At 38.2% G+C, this 20360-nt stretch overlaps 1 protein-coding gene across 1 annotated transcript in view; it reads right to left on the reverse strand.

Annotated features, from left to right (window-relative positions):
• Positions 1–1150: 1150 nt before the first annotated feature.
• Positions 1151–20360, reverse strand: part of GUCY1A2 (guanylate cyclase 1 soluble subunit alpha 2) — a 338257-nt gene continuing 319047 nt past the window's right edge. Inside the window, exon 8 of the mRNA XM_043579224.1 lies at positions 1151–15115. Coding sequence (XP_043435159.1) covers positions 14908–15115 — 208 coding nt within the window. The 3' untranslated portion in view covers positions 1151–14907. The remainder of the gene's footprint in view (positions 15116–20360) is intronic.

Here is a 20360-nt window from a genome sequence, read left to right on the forward strand (position 1 = left end):
AGCAAAGCATTAGCCTTAAGACATAGGGGGTTCCAGGAGAAATGTTTCACTCTGCTGGCCATCAGTGCTTAAACCTATAAATATGTGTAGCATTTGGGGGCTATGGAAGCCACTAAGGAAGATTGCCTCAGGCCCCTTTAGATGTAGCCAGAGCTGCATAACCAGGACCCCATCCTGCTCCACACCCAGGAACTTTGTTCCATTTCCTGAGGGGCCTTTTAATTGCAGTTTTCCCATGCCCCACACAGGCATGTGTGCACACATCCTCTACTTTTTTCTGCCTCCTCAGTGTCATAGGGTCAGAAAAGTACTTCCCAGTGGCTTCAGAACTGCAGGTGTCTGTGAGAGGACCAGGGCAGAAAATGAGAACTGCTCTGTTTAACACAGTTCTTTTGTTATGGAAACTGGTCTGGGTCACCAGGCAGAAGGATCAAGGGGCACTTCGAGATCTTGGAAGGCGGGAGGTTTATTTTACACCGGTGGGCTCAGACGAGATCATTCTCCAGAGGTCTGCACCCCAAACATAAGCAGCGGGGACAATTTATAGTCTGTTTGCACGTGGCAAGCGGGGTGGGAAGAAAAACCGGAAAAGGGAGACTTCGGGCAGGGACTGGAGTTCCATCAGTCCTGTGGGCCATCCTATAACAGATTTTTCCCTATCACTTTGGGAACAGCTAGAAATACTAGAAATAGATTGGTATAGTTGAGACCTACTGGTTATGGAGGAGAGGGCCAACACAGTAACAAATGTGACTTGCTTTCGTATATATTCACTGCAGAAATATAGGAACATGGGATCAAAATGGTCTTCTTTTAGGTGTGTGCAGCATCTAATCTAACTGCTGGATGAGGGCTAACAGGCACCCAGTGGGTATGCAACTGACATTTAAAGAAAATGTTTATTTATTTAGAGAGAGAGCAAGTGAGGGAGGGGGAGAGAGAGAGGGAGAGAGAGAATCCCAAGCAGGCTCCGGGCTGCCAGCACAGAGCCCTATGGGGCTCGATTGCATGAACTGTGAGATCATGATCTCTGAGCCCAAATCAAGAGTTAGATGCTTAATGGACTGAGAGACCCAGGCAGCCCTCATTCACATTCTTAGTCATTGTCTTTCACGTTGTGAAAAAAACATGCTTAAAAGAATCTATAGACTCATCTTTTTTGGTATTATTTATTGATTTAAATATTTTATAAGTGACAGTTTGGACTTAGAAAGTAAATAAATGCATGACTTAATTTTGTAATGAATTATGTAAATTTAACACACACAACTGTTATTTCCACTGTGTTTTGTAAGAATCCAAGGCTTTCCTCATTTTTCATATACAAATTTACCTTGTTCTGCAGTCTATAAATACAAAGACATTTTTCATGATGAAACATGCTATTTACACTGTGCGTGATTTGGAATAATTACAAATAAAAATAATCACACAAGTAGAAAGTGGTGTTACATGAAAACCAAAGAAGATAGAGTGGAAGTTTATAATCCTGTAAGTGCTTACATACTTTTACAGGTACTAGTATTCTTAAAATTCTAGTGAAATGAGGCATATTTTATCATTTCATTCAGAAAAAGTTTCTCTAAACCTGTACTAGTAAAGGAAAATATTGAAAATATAATATGAAACACCAAATGAAACTTTTTAATTAATGGTACAGGTTTAAGAGATGCATTCATCTTTAAAAAAAAATAGCTTGACATTTCAAAATATATGCAATTTAACCATGCCTTACAGATATATTAGTATATTACCTGGTATTATTAATGACATTGTAATTCAAGTTTGTGATAACTAGATTTTTTTAAAAGAAATGACTCACAAAGTATACTCTGATAGCAAAATAGCAGATGTACAATAGTATTTACATCGCAAGCCAAACCAAAAATTCAGATCCATGAAATTACAACAAATGAGTTGGCCAAAGTATTAAAATAATTCAGGTATCTCGTTATGTAAGACCTACCCCATGCAGAGGAAGCAAATGGAGGCCTAGCACATTATAACTATGTGTTTTTATTGAGCTGGGAAACCTATTGATTATTATATAGTGCCAGAATGTTTGATGGAAATGCACTGGCTAGTTATCCACTGAAATGAACAGGCAAGTTTTTAAATCTAAAATACTGTTTGGGAAATGAGACCCTTTGGTTTTGTAAAATGGCTACTCACAGTTGAAAAGTCAGAATTTAGGTAGGTTGATTTTGAGATGAAGAATGATATGTATTATTTCTGGAATGCGCTTAATCAGTACATTTTAAAAGCATAATGAGACAATTCTGTCACTTGATTACTGAAGTATAATGTAGTTGCAGGCAGATGCTATAAAACTTCAGAGTTTTTCCAAGGCCTAACTCCCAGGAAGATTTTTTTCTTTTATAAGGGAAAAGCTGTTTATCCATCTCTAAGAAAAATCAAAAATTCTTTCTCTCCATGGACCATTTTTTTTTTAATTTGAACTTAACCTAGTATTCACAGTAGTCAAAACCTGCCGCAATGATGTGAACAAATGTCCATGTAGTTGGAGTAATTTTTGCTTCTACCCAAATTCTTTAAGGAGACCGTGATTAGTAGAATACCAATCTGGGCCTCATATGCCAAGTCAGCAGGAGGCAAAGACATGGAGAAAATGGGACTGTGGGTCCCAGCTGCTCTCATCTGATCTCAATTTCTTCTGTTTCCCTCAACCAATTTTTTTCTACTCTTACAGCATTATTAAACATATTTCCCTCAAGAAATAAAAACGGTAAAGGTACTGAAGGTCATGTGTGTTCATTTGAACAAATACTGACCTTGTGCATCATTTTGAGACACAGGCTTTCTTAACACTGGAAATGATGGGAAGAAAGTAATTTGGATTTTCTGAAGTCTCAATTTATATGGTAGCTGCCTGTGTCTTCACAATTTCACAATAGTTTGGTCAGCATGAAATAAATAAAAGTCAATTAACATAGAAATTTACTCTTTTAAAGTGTTGAATTTTTCTCAAGTTTTCATATCCTTTCTCTGGCCTGACTTGCTGAACATAGAAAACCCTTGAGGGGTATAAAGAAGAAGTCTAAATGAGAAGTGAGAACCAAAATTCAAAGATAAAGGACTTACAGAAGCACATCTTTCTATGAAAAAAAAGGCTGCATTATTTCTATGTAATTTTCTGTAATGAATACATTTATATCATGGAGACAAGGATAAATAGTTTGAATGTGATGTTAATACAGTAACAAAAATGAAAATAACATTTTCCATTCCAGAGATTAAAGATTCTTTAAATCTTACTCAATACTTGTTCAAATGATTATAGTGTTGGGGATATCTAAAATGAAAGGGCATATTCTGTCTTCCTCACTTTTACTCTTTTAAATAATTGACTTCTTTTCCCTTAAGAATCAAATACTTTGCTAGAAATGATTGAATTTTCTCTGAAAAAAAAATGGTTTTGGGTTGGGATTTGTAGATGATCCAACCTGTGTCTTTTTGTATTTAAGAACATGGTAATTAGTTAATTCTGGTGAATAAGTAGAAATTGTGGTTATAAATAGCTATCTGAATATATACTAAATGTCAAAGGCATAGAGCTAAGAAACAGGGAATACACTGTATATTGCTTTTTCAATACAGTAGACTTAGAAATTGATAGCAAATGTTTTCAGACCCTCAAAAGAGAACCCCAAACATCATGCTATGCCAGACTGAGTTACAGAGGGGTATACAGAGGAAGCAAGACAATGTAACAGTTCTCTCTAAATAAAAAGCCAGTAAAATCAAGTAGCATTGGGTGTATTTGCCTTACTGGAAAGTAATTTAAAAAAAAAAAAAAGTTCCCCTCCAAATGGAGAAATCTTCTTTTCTATTTCAATGATGAGTGCTTGGTACCCAAGTAAAAAATTACTATTTGTAAAGAAGTAAAGAGGATTCTTCTAAATGAAGATCCTTGTAGGGGCAAAAATGTCCCAAAAGATTGACCCTGATAACTTCTTGAGAAAGTGTTTAAATTCATTGTGAAAGAACAACATCCATATATATTTTTAAACCCCTGTTTTGTTAACTGAGAAGCCAATTATCTCAGCCTTTTCTTTCCCCAAACAATCTTTATCTAACATGTTCTCCTTTTCCTTACCTCCTGAATCCACATTGTGCTCAGTGGCATGAAAGTGAAAAAGAGAAACCCCAGCCAATAGTGAAATACTATGTTTACATCTTTCATAAGAGCTACAAAGAAAGAGAAGAAGGAAGGAAGGAAGGAAGGAAGGAAGGAAGGAAGGAGAGAAGGGAGAGAGGGAGAGAGAGAACAAAAAGGATAAAAAGAGAAGCTGGCAATCTTTAATCAGTTTACTGCACATAATCCCTGTACACAGGACATTCACTTTACTCTTGCCAAGAGTCTTCCTGAGAAACAATCAAATTCCACTGATGCACAAGCGACAGCCACACTCAATATGGGGACCCTTTCACTGTTTCTCATTAAGACTATACTAATGTTTAATTAGGACATTCGGCAAATAGTGTTTAAAGGCATAATACCACATTTTCCCAAGACAACACAAATTCTGGAGGTGGGCATGTATGAAGCAAAAAGTTCTTGTACTTTTAAATAGATTCATTCTGGGGCGCCTGGTTGGCTCAGTCGGTTGAGGGTCTGACTTCAGCTCAGGTCATGATCTCCCGGTATGTGAGTTTGAGCACCGCATTGGGCTCTGTGCAGACATCTCAGAACCTGGAGCCTGCTTCGGATTCTTTGTCTCCCCTCTCTCTGCCCCTCCCATGCTCCTGCTCTGTCTCCCTCTGTCTCTCAATAATAAATAAACGTTAAAAAAAGTTAAATAGATTCATTCTGAAGAGCATATATTTTTAAGTTTCTCATTTATCAAAGTTTTGACATGATGAATTTTATGACATTCTATTAAATATGAATATCGTATTTAAAAAATCGATCATCATTTCATCTTTTTTCAGCCGTCTTTGGGATGAACAGGGTTGGGCTACAGACATAATCTTAATGTAGGTAAAGTTTGACTTTTCTGTCTCTTTTCATCTTCCCAGTTTCTATCCTTTGCCTTTCTTGTCGTCTAGCTGAATCCAAAGTATTTCATATACACTCATAAAATGGGACACCTCCATACTCGGGTGTTTATTTACATTTTTGCTAGGAGAATTATTTTAGATAGAAAAAAAAGTTTTTTGAGGGTAAAAAAAAAAACAAAAAAAAAAACCAATGAGTGCCCATTATCCCAGGTCACGGAGTCATATAACAAAACAAGGAATGATTTTTACAAGTGCCTGGTGACACATTTGAAACAGAAGAAAAATATAGCAATAATAGTTTTGGCTGTCATCCAGGAATAATCATCTTCACACCACAACCGCAAAGACTAAAGAAGTTTTAAAAACACCCCCCTGAATAAATGTAGATAGTTACACAGTCATCTAGGTTATTGAGAACTTCCTGGCTAGAATGACATTTACCATAAGAGTTAATTTCTTCTTGATAGTTCCTTCTAGTCAAATACTATAAAAATAATTCATCTGAGACTCCAGGCCAAGGTTGGGTTTTAATTTCAACATGGTAACTTATACCAATAAAATTTGGAAGGGGGGGTTTCAGGTTGTTGATAAGCTTTCTGGCCACCCTGATATTTCCAATATTATGCTCCACTTCATGGAGATTTGAATGAAAAAAGCAAAAAGGGGGAAAAAAGAAAAAGAAAGAAAGAAAGAAAGAAAGAGGGAGGAGGGAGGGAGGGAATGTTTTAAGTGCTTATATAGAAATGTACTGATCCAGACTACCCCACCCTCAGAAGAAAACTGTCTTCTCTTGCTGGCCTTGAAAGTTAGTGATATTGAGCAGAGAGGAATGCTTCTAGGGAGATAACAAATATAGAATAGTTCAGGATTTGATATCTCATTGGGTACAGAAATATATAGACTGTTGTTTGTCAGAGGTGATGTAGGATATTTATATTTGTTCAAATGATCTGCATATACAGTAGCTTTGATTTAGATTTTGGTTTGAGAATCATAAGATGAATAATCCTAATGTGAGCAAGTCTTAACACAATATTATTTGACTATTATTCTTAATGCTTATATTATTAAAATGAGTTTATTATTTTAAGTAAAGAATGTTGTTGCCCAATTTGCAAACCCTGGCTTAATGCTGCAATTTGTAAGTTTACCTTTTTTGTGACATCCTCTATATATTTTCTGCCACAAATGGAAACATGGAGAAAACAATTATTTTGATACATCTTATAATTATGTGTTATCCCTGGGGGGTTAAACCTTAAGAAATGCATCATTTTTTTTTCTTTCTCAGTGCTGAAGAACTTGATACATTTAGAAAACTTTGAAAAGTGTCTAGCATTCCAACTTTGGGATGGAAGTTGAGTCTTTTAAGACAGCAAATCTTTGTCCTAAATTCTTTTTCCAGCTGATAATTTTGACTAACAATTATCCAGATTTGTTTCCTTCCTTAAAAATTTCCTGTTCTAAAGAATCTCTGCTCGAATTACCAGTTCCATAGATGTGAAGATAAAGGACTACCTGACCGCCTCTAATTTCGGAAGCCTGAGGGTGCCTCTTGCTCTCTGCCACAGCACACGGTCCGATGCTGGGGTGACTCTGGCTGGCTCCAATTCTGGAGTGTCCCTGCAGGATCTGGGTGGGCTTGGGGTCAGAAAGGCTTCTATCTACAGTTGGGCACTAGTTATGCCAGCAGCCAAAGCCCACCTGGAGAACAGGGTGAAGAAGAATATGGAGGAGAGCAGAGCTCCAAAAATGATTTTCCTGATTGTAGAACCCAATATAGTTTTCATTCTTAGTGATCAAAGTTCCCAGCAAGGGAAAGCTATCATTGCTATCATGCCAGAACACCCAGAAAAAGGATATATAAAATCAGACTGTATTCTTCTCCCTGAATGTTACCTCAGCCAGGCGTGTTATAAAGGGGGAAAACAGGTTTTAGTATCACTTGCACTCTGGTAGTCGGTTCTTTTGCACTAATTTTAGCAGGCTGTTGTGTGACAGGTGGCAGAGCTGGTATCTGGCCTCCTTTGTTCCTTTAGCCCAGATGTTCTGACACTTTCATTTACCTTTATCACAGAAACCACGGCTGGTTCTATCTGCCACCTTCAGAGGGGTTCTATATTTATCTCCGTGAGGCTCTAATCCCAGCATTACTGATGGTGCCACTACTGAGCGGCTGACACTACCTCCTAAGAAAACAGACTATGGCTTGTGAAGAATTTTTTCCCTTTTCTCTTTTCAAAATAGGAATGACCAGCAGTCAGATAGGTCATTTGGCTTCATGAAACCACATGTGTCTATTATGGAAACTTCCTCTCCTCTAAGGGTATCTATACCTTCCTGAAAAAAACAAGTAAATCTTTTTGCTTAATCTCTTCTCACGATCCTCCCATTCCCCACCCTTTCCACACATCCCGTGTCCGTCTGTCTGAGTCTGACTTACACCTGCCAGACAGCAAAATGGCAGGAGTGTCTTGAAAAACGGAGGTAGTGTGAAGAAGCAATTTTGCACATTTCTGATTTTACCCCAATTAATACATGACTGTATTAATAGGCCACCATAAAAACATATTTAGAAGAATCTCTTCTTTATCTCCAAATAGTGAAAAGGCCACAGAAGAAGGCTGAACATGAACTGATTCCTTTATTTTTAAAATATGTATCAAAAGAATCAGAAACAAGGTACGACTCGGGCTTGCTATTTAGTTTTCTGCTTTCCATAATAACAGTACTGATGTCTAATATTAAGAATGATCTGCTCACCAACTAGATGAATTTGCTGAGAGGATAAGTTCACTATAGTTTAACACCTTCAAATTAAGTATTTTTCATTCTTAACAATCAAAAGCACATTTACTAAGAATTAAGCATCCAATGACATACCAAAAGAAAATTGTCAAAAGCTTTCTCAGGGAGTCAACAATCCTGTTGGATTTTCAGCAGGGGGCTTCTCTAAATTGTGACAAGGATGCTGCATTAACTTTTGCAGTAGTAACAGGAAGGTAATCTAGCAGCAAACTCATGCACCATCCCAACTGTATTCAGATTCATGGTTAAAAGAGAGCTTACCGGCCGAGGCAGTGATGGGAGCTGTAATCTTATTGAGAGGCCTCTGAATGGATCCTAAGCTTATGTGACTTTGTTAAATGATAATCTGATGTTTAGAAGTTCCTTAGTGTCACATAAATTTACTGGTTGCTTTTAGCTATAATCCTAGTATGTTATGCTAAATGGTGGAGGGGTAATTTAAGTATTAAAGGACCGATTATTATTGATTATGCCATATTTGATTAAAATTACATTTTGAGACTAAACATTTAAGTTCCTCAGTTTGAAATTTGCAAGCTTCACTGCGATCATCAAAACAGTTGAGAAGGGCAGGTTATTTTCAACATGGCTACAGAATCATTTTCAGATGTTTCTTAAGTTATGCTACAGGTGACATCCAACCAATCATATTCTGGAGACAAAATACTATTGTACTCACTAAGCATTTGCCACCATAGAAAACAGTAGTTGTGAGCTCTTTTTGTCTTTCATCTTCTGAGACCTTATCGATCCAAGAGCTGAATTTACATGTCCTAACATCTATCTACATTTCTGCAAAGCCTACATTCTCAACCAACTCATCCAACCTCTGTTCCACCTTTACTCATTTATCCGTCCTTAACTGTTCCTTACTACTATATTCCACAAAGATCTGAAAGTCTGGGCAACATTACATACATATATCTCTTGAGAGGAATAGAAATCATATTACAATAGGTATTTAAAATTTATACAACAGAAATAATGTGATGGGAGTCTATTACTTTATAGCATGTGTGCAAATGAATAACTTCTGAGACAGATGAACCATATTATTTGCTCAGCTAATTTTCATCCGACTTATCACTTGCTGCTGCTCATTTGGCTGTAGTAGAATCACGGATATCTTTTGAGAGTCCATGCCAGCTATATTATTGCTTGTATAAAACGTGTCTCTATTTCCCCAAAGGTTCTATGACGTGCACAAAAGTGCAGGTTTCATATGGCATCATACCATGGCTTAAATTATTGCTTGCAAGGTTGTTATAAAGTATTGCTAGGAAATCATTTTTAGATGAATGCACAATTCAATGTGAAAAGTACAGAGTGAGACTAAGTATTGAGTTGGTGATTTCTTATAACGTAAAAATCAAAGCATTCAGAAATCAGGCTGTCACTTCGACATTTGCTTCTGTGTTCAAAAGTTGATAGTTAATATCTTGGTGGTGAGGATCAGCAAATACTGTGATATCCTGCACAGCTCTGGTGGTAACTAAGAAAATGGTACCATATCTACTGTGCCTAATAGCCCTATAGTGAGCAATATTCATTCCTCATGCTTATTAGTGTTGACGCCTTTCTCTAATAGGTTTGAAATATCATGCTCAAAAAGCAGACTGTAAATTTGAGACTAAAACTAAAATTAAGACTTGTGAAGGAAATAATGCCACAAAGCCCAGAATACTTAGCTCTTCAAAATAACTACACATGAAATAATATCCACTCCCTTAGTCAACTTGTATTTATTCCTAGTAATTGGGATGATTTGAATACTCTTCAATGATTCCCAAATCTGGCTATATATTCACATTACCGAGAGTGATTTTTTTTCTCAGTACAGATTCCGAGGCCACACAGGTAAAGCTCAGTAATTTGTATTTCTGAAAGCTTCCTAGGTCATTTTTAGGCAGTCAGAGACTACCAAGCTGATGAGTTGAACCATTGAACAGGATCATTTCTTAATAAGCATGGGATGGCAGTGGAGCACTTGACTGGTGCTGTGCTCTGGTCACAACATATTGGAAATAAAAATGCAAACTTTAATTTTTGACATTGTAGGTCCTTCAAAATGGCACTCCTTTTAATCATGTTAATCTCTGCATTCGGCACACACACGCACACACACGTACACCCACAAACACACAAAGAGCATTCATTACATTATAAAACTGTAACTATTTCTATAACGTGAGACTGACTGTAGCACTGACCTTTCTTTATGAAAGGGAGAAGGAAAGAAAGAAAGGAAGGCAACAGAAAAGCAGCAGGACAAGAATACTTAGGTTTCATTTGTTTGAATCAAGTGTGAGGAAGGAATTTTGCACACTATCTCAGTATATTCTGACAAGATTTATGTTACTCTGTTTATAAGATCAGAGTCTGTTCTTCATTCACCACCTCAAGGATCCTCATACTGAGTCCAATGCTGGGGCCAATTTATCCATCTAACAATCAAGTTCAGTCATGTTAACACAACTTATGTATATATGAAATCAACTGCTTGTGGATGAAGTATTTTCCTATCAAGAGCTACCCATACGGAATCATTCAGATTGGAATATGTTAGCCTCTGATTACTCAGTCTCTCTTATACTGTGTTTTTCCAGCTCTATCTCATAAAATACCCTTATAGAAGCCTCTGATATAACATAGATTTTGTAGTTGAAGATCTATAACTTAATAATAGAAATACCTAGGCTGCAGTATGGGGCTTGGTCCTTGGACTTGAGTTTCTAGGTATTGTTGGCTGAAAGGCATCCGGTGTTGCCCAAAGCCTATGCAGAGTCATATATCATTCATTTTGAACGAATTTTCTATGAAGTTACACCAAGTGCTTGGAGTCAGATTGTTATTTTGAAGACAAAGCACAGGGAAAAGCTGCAGATGTTGGCATGCCCCCGCACAACTTGAAGTGCTTAGTTCACTTCAGAAGTGCATCGTTACTTGGGCCTGGAGTGAGTCTTTCTGTCTGTCTGAGACAGGCATCAGCAACTTTTGCTGTGGCCATATTAGGTTCAGAGGCATAAGGAGGATGGGGTTGTTGGGGCCATGGTTGAGGGAGCCAGCTTGTTTCCAGTGACAGCATGGAGTAAGACAGGGTCATGCTCCAAACGCATAAGACAGAAATCTACCTGTGTAAATAGGCCCTGATGATCCGTTATACCTGCCCTCAGCAAGTCATGATCCCAAGGCGCTTTCAGGAAATATATGTCATGACAGTTGTAATCTTGAGTTCCTTTTTGATATCTCCCAAACTCAAATACAGGATCTCAATTGGTAGCAGTATTTTTGTACAAAAAAAACCCCCAAAAAACAGAGCTTGGTGGTTTTCCAGGCTCTGAGGCTTTGCCTTTTCTTTGCATGCATCAATTTAATTTTGCTTTATTGCTTGAAATCTTTGGGACATTTTGCAAAATTAAAAACCCTGCTGCACTTGGGAGTAAGACTCTGTAGAAGCTGTTGTCTCGTTTTGCTGTTTCCTGGAGAGGCACATTTTTGCACTTTAACAATGAAAGACTATGTCCCTGATACTATTGTCATTGGACAAGAAGACCAAGTGTGAGACCATGAGAGTTCACATTTGAAGTGCTGAATCCATGGAGTCAAAGTCTCAGGCATCAGTGCCCATCTCAGAGTCCTAAGAGGTCATAGCTCATTGGACTCCACACAGTCAGATGTTAAAAGAGAATTCCAAAATAAAGTAGAAGAGATGGGTATCAAGGCAGGTTTTAGACAGTTTGGTCACCTGTTACATAGGAGCTATATCTTCTTTCCTTCTTGATATCACACTACGTAGCTGAGACAGCCAACTGTCTTGTGTGGGCATTGAGTATTAATCTTTGTGATTATGGCTAATGTTACCTATTTATCCAGATTCCCAAAGCACATATGGTGCACTGTGTTTGGGGGTACATATGAAGGTATACGACTTTGTTGAATAACTGATTTATTTGCAAACAATGATGTTCAATCAAAATAATACTGGTGCCATTGTGAATCTTTGCTGCTGATGCCTAGTCATAAGGTGACTTCTTCAGAACAGGTTCCTAAAATAACACTAAACTGAAGGAGCTCTATGTGCCAAATTATATTTGAATGTATCCTTTTGAGAGTGGATTAATACTGTTTCCCTAATTTAATACCACATGTCTAATGAGACACCCCATTTACATTCTCTTTTAATCTGCCACACTAAAATGCATCATGTCTGCAACAGTTTTTAGGTAAGAATAATGTATGGATATTAGTCAAGTGAAATCCTCGCTATGATTCATTGTTATAGTTTTAATTCCAAAATGGAGAATATGTGGACTGTGTTATATCGGAGAAATAAAAATGTAAGAGTTTTTCACAGTTTCTAAATTCTATGACAGCAGCTAGAACGAAGGCCATTTTATGCAGTTAACTTGCAAACACATAGCAACAGCATAACTAATAGTCAATGCTTGCAGGTTGGCAAAATGGAAACAGATGAGACTATTGTCTCAGACTCTAGCTTCAAAGATACATTTAGATTATATTGTTTGAAAAATGTAGTTTACATCCTGTCTGTGATATATAATAGATCTCTGGTATCTTTTTCGTTGTGATATTTGTGACAATGATATGGCTACTCTTCTCTAAGTAGAACCATAGAAACTAAAAGAGTTTCTTATTTTGACCAACTGAATATATATACAATTCATGTCTTGGGCCCTATTACCAATTACTGGATAATGAAGTGGATTTTTAATGATGCTTTTAAAATATGCTTGCCATAGATATTCTTAAATATAGAGAGAATGATCATCTATCTAGAATAGTTGCTCAGACAAATCTTCACAAAAAACAGAGAAATAAATTGGATGATTACTGGAAGTCCCTTTCGGCTTTATGGTTACAAAACACATTGTTTACCACCCAAATGTTTATTGATTTACTTATGATCATAATAAACCCTAAGTAAATTCCTGTGCAGCATAAGCTTCCGTGACTTGAGCGAGCTTGGTGCTCTCTCCATGTTCCTGTGCTGTACAGAGCACATTGCAAGGGCTGACTGCTTTTAGTATGAGGGCTCCGGTGCTCCCAGCCTGTGCTGGCCACCTGATGGCAAACCTCTCCTTATTCCCAGTTAAGGAAGTAGTTTAATCTCCCAGTCCCCTGAAGAGATTCCATGACAGCACACTGTTCTCAGTCTATATGCTTCCCCTTACATGTCCAAGCTTTCTGGCCTCCATGTTGTTCAAAACAGAGGCCTACTAGACCCGGGGAGGAGAGGGACAGGGAGCTATCAGAGAGCTCAGGGTCTAGATCCTGTCTCCATACTAAGTGTTGCCCTAGGGTCCTCATAAGTCTTGGGGTGCAGTTACAAAAGTGATCACCATTTTAACAAATACTTGGCATATCTATAAATGTTTTCTAGCTACACACTTAGAGAACTTAAAAATACTCATAAGCCCCACGGTTACACTGGACACTAGTTAATATGCTCCTTAGCTGCGTTTTGTCGTAAACAAATCGTAATGCAGCCGAAATGCCTGACTAGAACAAGAAATGGATTACATTCAGTAGACATAAGCGGTCTGTGAGGATACCATCTGAAGGAAAAGAAAGAGCCCCTTCAAGGTTTCAAGGAAACCAATGTTTCCAGCTCATCACCCTCAAAAGAAACTTGGGTTTTATATTTGATCCAAAAGAGAAAAACTCTGGACAGGCTGTGCTCCTAATGGCAGGGCGAGTCTGCGATAATATTTTCATGCAGTATTGATTCGTGGGAACAGCTCTCCATGTTAGCACCATGCGCAATAGAAGCCTATCTGTCACTATGACAATTACTGGGCCTGAAGGCTAGACCTACTTCAGCATTCACCAAGGGGATTCACCGACTGAAGAGTCACATCAATGAAACTGCAGAAGAAAAACTCTTTTGTTTTTTTGAAATCTCAAAGCCATAAAATACAGGGTTCCTCCCCCACCCCCCACCCCCCCCCGGCTTATTTGGCAAGAGGAAACAGCATTCTTGGCAAAATGTCCCTACTACTGCTTTGTCGCTAATGCCAGCGTTGAGGAATTTGCTCCCAAGAATGGCAGGTAGACTTAGGAGGCATCAGTGTTTGGGCGAGGTGGGGTTGGGGGGAAGTACTAACAAGTTCCGTAGCAGCAAGCTGCTTATGACAATGCCCTCGAACATGGAGCACAAGCTACCTAGATTTAGAAGCGCTAAATTGAAAAGGGTCCAATGCAGCAAAGCATTTCGTTGTAACCGGCATTCGGTAGAAGATAGCGAGAAGACTTTTCTGTGATCCTAGTTACAGCGCAATCTGTTATTAGGAAATTTGGTTTCCTCTGGATTCCATGCTACATTAATTAAATTTAAAAGATACGTTTACTAAGCAGACTTACGGTGCTTTCTCAGCATCTGAAATCCTGTTATATGTATTCTCAGTCCAAGCACTAATCTGTCTAAATATGTCAAACTACATTTGATCAATAGGTTAGTTACATAATATAGCAACTACACAGTAGCAGATTCTGACAATTGAATAGTGTTGTGTGTGAAATGGAATTATTCAGAAGAGAGATGTATAAAAATAGGTAATATCCCTAAAATATTTTGTGGAGTTATAGTTCTTCCTGCCAGGAAGGCAACCACAGAGCTATGATGTACATATGAAATGTCTGTTCGGGGAAACAAATTTATAAAATATTCCTCACATACCAACTCACTAAATGTAGGAATTGATCATCAAAACTGGCTCTCAAAAGTGATAGAAATATATAGGGAAAGATACCTGTATGTGCGACAAACAAGAAAACACAGAATCTATTTATTGGTTAGTTGTGATTAAAATATATATATATGACTAAAAGCACTCCTATGGATGGACACCTCTTATTTCTGCCCCGCCCCCTCCGGTTTCTTTTTTACTGACAGTCATCACCCACCTTTTTCTAGGATTATTGCCTAACATAACACAGAAATTCTGCTGCTTGTTCTCAGCAAATCAGTGGAAGAGAAACAATCTCTTTGCACTCCCCCTTCATGACCCATGTTGTGGGCTTGTGCTTTGTGGAGAAGTCTTTGATCTGCTGAAGGTCTCAGAGGCTTGTCTCCCGGAGGAACATGGTGCCAATGTTGTAGGAAACTTTCTTGATTCTTGATGAAGAAAGAGAAGGCTTTGGCTGCTTAGGACCAGTCCTTACCTCCAGGAAATAGCAGATCCCAGGGATTTCCTTTGGAAAGTTATCTGGAAGCTCTTCACGGGACCGAGGAATGAATGTGAAGCTTTCTTCCCGTTTTAATAATCTAAGAAGAAAATACAGATGACGTGAGTCAAACAGGTCAAATCAGCAGGATAAGGGAGAATAAATAGACAAAAAATTTAAAGGCTCAGGAAGCCTATCAATGACCAAGCTCATGTTGACACCTCTATTTCTTTGTGAAACACGTGGCCTTCCTAGGGCTCCAAATGCCAGGAAATGTTGTTTGTCAGGAAAGATGCCTTCATGTTATAATTTTTTTTTTAAATGCTATTTCTGGTCCTACTTGAAAATATTTTTCAAATTTGATTTTTTTCCTAAACAAAAGGCAAAAGAAAACTGTACAATGCAAATTCTTTTTTTAATGTTTACTTATTCATTTTGAGAGCACGTGTGCATGCACACAAGCAGGGAAGGGGCAAAGACAGACAGGGAGACTGAGAAACCCAAGCAGGCTCCAGGCTCAGCACGAGCCCAACTTGAGGGCTCAATCACACGACTGTGAGATCATGACCTGTGCCAAAATCCAGAGTCAGATGCTCAACTGAGTGAGCCACCCAGGCACCCCATGTATAACACAAGTCTTTATTTGAATATGTAGTATCTACCCTTTCTGGTTTTAAAACCTGCCTAAGTTCTGGAGCACTCCTCTTATGTTTTGCAGATTCTTGATAGGCTTTAAATGTGTGTCCTGTGTGTCAAACATATCAGTTATTTAGCATTGTAGAACATTCATGACTTCAAGTGTCTTCAACAGTTGGTCACTGATCTCTAGCAATGTTTTGTGAACTCCAGCATTTACTGGTCAAACAGTGTGACCCTTCCCTTCCAGTCACACTTACTCTTTTCTAGTACACAAACACCAGAGACTTACTCTTGTCCAGGTCCATGAAACATTAAGTTCAATACCCAGACCTAAAGGTGTGGCCCTGCCATTCAATTTAACTCAACAGCCCTCCTAGGTTGCTTCTTATTGCCTGAGAAAAATCTCCTGGGCACTCTTGTGAATATACTCGTGAGTAGAATGCCAAGTTTTGTCAACAGAGATGGAAACATGGAATAAAAGAAGCAGAAAATAAATACTGAAAACCAAAGCCCACAGTAATAGGGAAATGTGTGATCAGTATCAATGCATTTCCAACCATGTTTACATAATGAGGAAAGACAGTGAAGGGTCTGCATCAGCAGTAGGGTAAGACAACACTTTGAAATCCTAAACATGTAGACTTTATTTGGAAGGCACAGTGGAGCCAAACCCAGCATCACCCCTTTCCTAAAAACAGCTCATTTTCCTGAGCCAGGTGAATGGTGACAGCAGATACCAGGTATGCACTGTAAGAGACTGGTCAGGTACAAGAACCAGCTGTGGTAGAAGGCAGGGTCAAAAAAGGCAGTAAGTTCATGGAAAACAAAGGACATGTGGGAATGAAAGATCATTGCACAAGCACTGATAATCATCTCCACAATGAGAGGGAAAAAAACATTCCTTGATGTTTAATGGATAAAATATATGAAAACAACAGCTGATAGCACTAAGAATTCTTATAGTAGGAGGAGCAGTCTATATTTACTTTTACTAACAGGAGTGGTACTATTTTGCTTTGTAAAGGATTTTTAAGCTTTAGTTGTCTTTTTAATGTTTATTTCTGAGAGAGAGACAGAGATGGGGGTAGGGGGGAAAGCGAGAGAGAGGGAGACACAGAATCTGAAGCAGACTCCAGACTCTGAGCTGTCAGCACAGATCCCGACACAGGGCTAGAACTCATAAACCATGAGATCATGACCTGAGCCAAACTCAGACGCTCAACTGACCAAGGTACGCAGGTACCCCAAGGATTTTTAAGTTTTAACTCACCATTTCTTTAAAAATATTATACAATGACCATACTAACTTGGAATATAAGGAAATGAGGCTCTAACATTTCAGAATTCTTTCCCTTTTTCATCCTCATCCACATAACCCTATGCAGAATCTCTTCTCTGACAACTACATGCTCTTCTCGGACAAATTTATGGTAAAAGCAAGCCTGGATTAAGTTAGGCTGATTTGCTCAATCACTCTAATTTAATGACTTAAGCAGTAAGACAGCAGTGGCCTTGGAACTAGAATCCAGATTTGTTAACTCCTAATTAAGCTCAACCCTACAATAAATAATAAGTCTACACTAAGATAGGATGCCTGGAGGGCTCAGTCGGTTAAGCCCGACTCTTGATTTCAGCTCAGGTCATGATCTCACAGTTTGTGGGTACAAGCCCTGCATAGGGCTCTGTGCTGGATTCCTGCTTAGGATTCTCTCTCTCTCTGCCCCTCCCCAACTCATGCTCACTCTCTGTCTCTCTCAAAAAACAAACAAACAAAAAAGACTACACTAAGATAGCTTTCCATGATAACAATGAAACTGAGATATAGGTAAGGCATTAATGACAATCACAATGAAATTGTTGGTAGTTTGCTTTCTTTTTGTTTTTAAAGATGTCAATTTTCTGTACATACAATATATAACCAGTCACTTCTGAAATAAAATGTAAGATTCCCTCAACAGTAGTTAAGTTTAGCACTGAATTCCACAATAATTTTGCTTAGCTCAAACAGAATGGTCATCGATGTGAAAATATTTGGGTATCAATCAACAAACATGTTGAGTGATGGCGACATGCTGTAATGGTCTTCTGAATGGACGAGAAGAAGTAGGGATGCCCAGAATGACTTAACATAGAATTTAAAAGGCAAGAAATACTCACAGGAACAAAGTAGCAGCAATACAAGGCGGTCTTGAGTAACACATAAAATAAAATCCAAAGAAGGAAATTCTGCATGGTTACTAGAGAGATGACTGTGCATCTTAGTACAAAAGTCAAGAGCCAGAGCAATAAAGTTCACCTCTACCAATTATAAAATTGAGCCACAACACCAGCCTTTCAAACAAGTCTCCTTAAAAGCCCATGCAGTAGAAAGGACTCCACATGAGCTATATTCTTCTATTTATGTTAAGTCCTCTATTTTTTTATGCTCTATTTGAGTCACCAAGGTCTTCATATTTTGCTGTAATTGAGATGTTCTGACACTGAAAAATAACATTGAGTTTACATCTATGAAAGTACTTGTAAATGACTGAAAGTGGGTCACTAGCGGCTTTAGAGGCAGTGCTTTTAAATAATTCACTGCACTTTGGTAGGAAACTTCACAATGAATTGATCTCTTGACCTTTTAAATACGTCTCATATTTGATGTGCTAAAAATCACAAAGACAGTAGCTTTTATGGGGCTTTATTCTTCTCCAACTAAATATTTTGGTATTAATAAACTCAGTACAGTTTTAAACTTCAATAACAGGAAAGAGAGCACAGAAGAGCAAATTCACAGAAGCTCCTATGATATCCAGGATTTAGCAGCGTTTGTATAAATGAATGCTGAAGTGAAATATTGAGATGACTTCCAGTAGTACAATCTGAATGAGTTCCTGGTGGGTCTGTGCGGGAGGTCAGGGGAAACATTTCACACAGCATGCCTGGCGATGATGAGTCGTGGTGCTGAATAAATGCTCAAATGTGTATACAGGGATTAGGAATTTATACACTGATCACTCCAGAACCTCTGATCCCCTCTGAAATGCTTTATTAAGTCCAAGTCCCTGGGCTGGCTCTAAAGCTCTGCCTAAGAATCCATTTCTTCAGCAACTTGGGACTGATATGGAAGCTTTGATGCCACACAAATCTAAATTCATCCCCAGCCATAATCCCCAGCTGGTTGATATATAACCTGGGGGTTTTGGCAACATGTTTAATAAGTATTGGGAAGGCACACAAATCCTACTTCACCTGCCTGTTAGTATTCATCCTCTCTCAACAAAGTTTTTCCTACAAATTGATTTTCAAGATGAGAATACTCCGCTGCTTTGAATCACTGGATGGCCCCCAAACATGTGAGGGGAGCTGGATACCATGGGGGTCCATGGAGCTGCTCCCTCACTGTTAGGAAAACTAAGCCATCTCTGACTCACTCAGTTCTTATTTGCACATCTCTGACCACATCAAGCTTTGTGCTCTATCCTGTATTCTGTTCTATAAATGGACCTGAAACTTATTCGCACTGAGGTCCAAATGACCTAAATGTAATTTACATTTTAACACGGGACTCAGAGCTTTTTAATAGGTAACAGAATTGTAACAATGACATTTCAGGCAACTTATTCTGGGATTTATTAACTTCTGCAGATCAGAAGATTTATTAACTTCTGCAAATTGGCTTGTATAAAATACAGCTTGGCCATCTATAGGATAAGGTCAGAATCTGGTCTTTCATTCTTCTATCCACTTCTATATACTTTTCTCCAATTATATACAATGATTTCATTGTGACTTATGTCCACTTGCTCTATGTATTTCCCGCAATTCTCTAGACTGTATTATGAGGAAAAATAACCAGTCGTGCAATTCTTGAGCCAGGCTTCATGCAGTCTTTGGTCAGTGAATTCAGCCGTCAGCCAGTCAAAAGTTATTTTATTCAATGCCTTCCATGAGCTGGGTGCTGACCCAGTGCATTTCTACTTCTGATCATATTAATTGTGGGACAGGAGAGGACTGAAAAGAATTTTTATTTTTGCGAAAATATCTTTCTATAAAGTGGTTGGTTATGTTTTTGTTTTGATTTAGCCGAGTGGACACCATGAACCACCCACAGACAGAACCTACCTTGAGGAAATTAATACATGTCGTTGCAGTCTCTAATAGTGACCCACTAGTGTAGGTAGTCACCTAAGACCTACTTGTTTGAAGTCATCTTGTGAGATTAGAAAACCTTTGTTTCAACAACTGAAAAGATCCATGTAATATGCAGAAAGCTCTGAGATAGTGACCATTCAGAATGCTTACCAGAGTGGTCACTAACTTGTCTACTAATTACCATGCTACCACTGGCCAAAAGGGGATGTAAGACCGAGGCAAGATAGGGTAATATATGCTGCATCTTTCAGAGCTGAGGGCCTGAAAGATTATCTGGATAATGACCTTTTAAAGACTTTGGATGTCTGAAATGTCTTTAGTTAACTCTCAGTTTGATTCTCATTAGGCATTAAATTTTTGTTCGGAAATTACTTTCCCCTCAGAATTTGCTGCTAGAAACTCAGATTTCATTCTGTTTGCTACTCCAGTGGATATGAATTTTCTCCTTGATGTTGATCAGTCTCTCTCATCATCATTCTATCTCTGGTGTTAGGAAAATTAAGGATAATATATCTCAATGTATCTTTTTCTCTACCTTTTTTAAAAAAATTATTTAATTATTGTGAGGC

This window comes from Prionailurus bengalensis, chromosome D1 (genome assembly GCF_016509475.1).
Source record: "Prionailurus bengalensis isolate Pbe53 chromosome D1, Fcat_Pben_1.1_paternal_pri, whole genome shotgun sequence".
Taxonomy (NCBI): domain Eukaryota; kingdom Metazoa; phylum Chordata; class Mammalia; order Carnivora; family Felidae; genus Prionailurus; species Prionailurus bengalensis.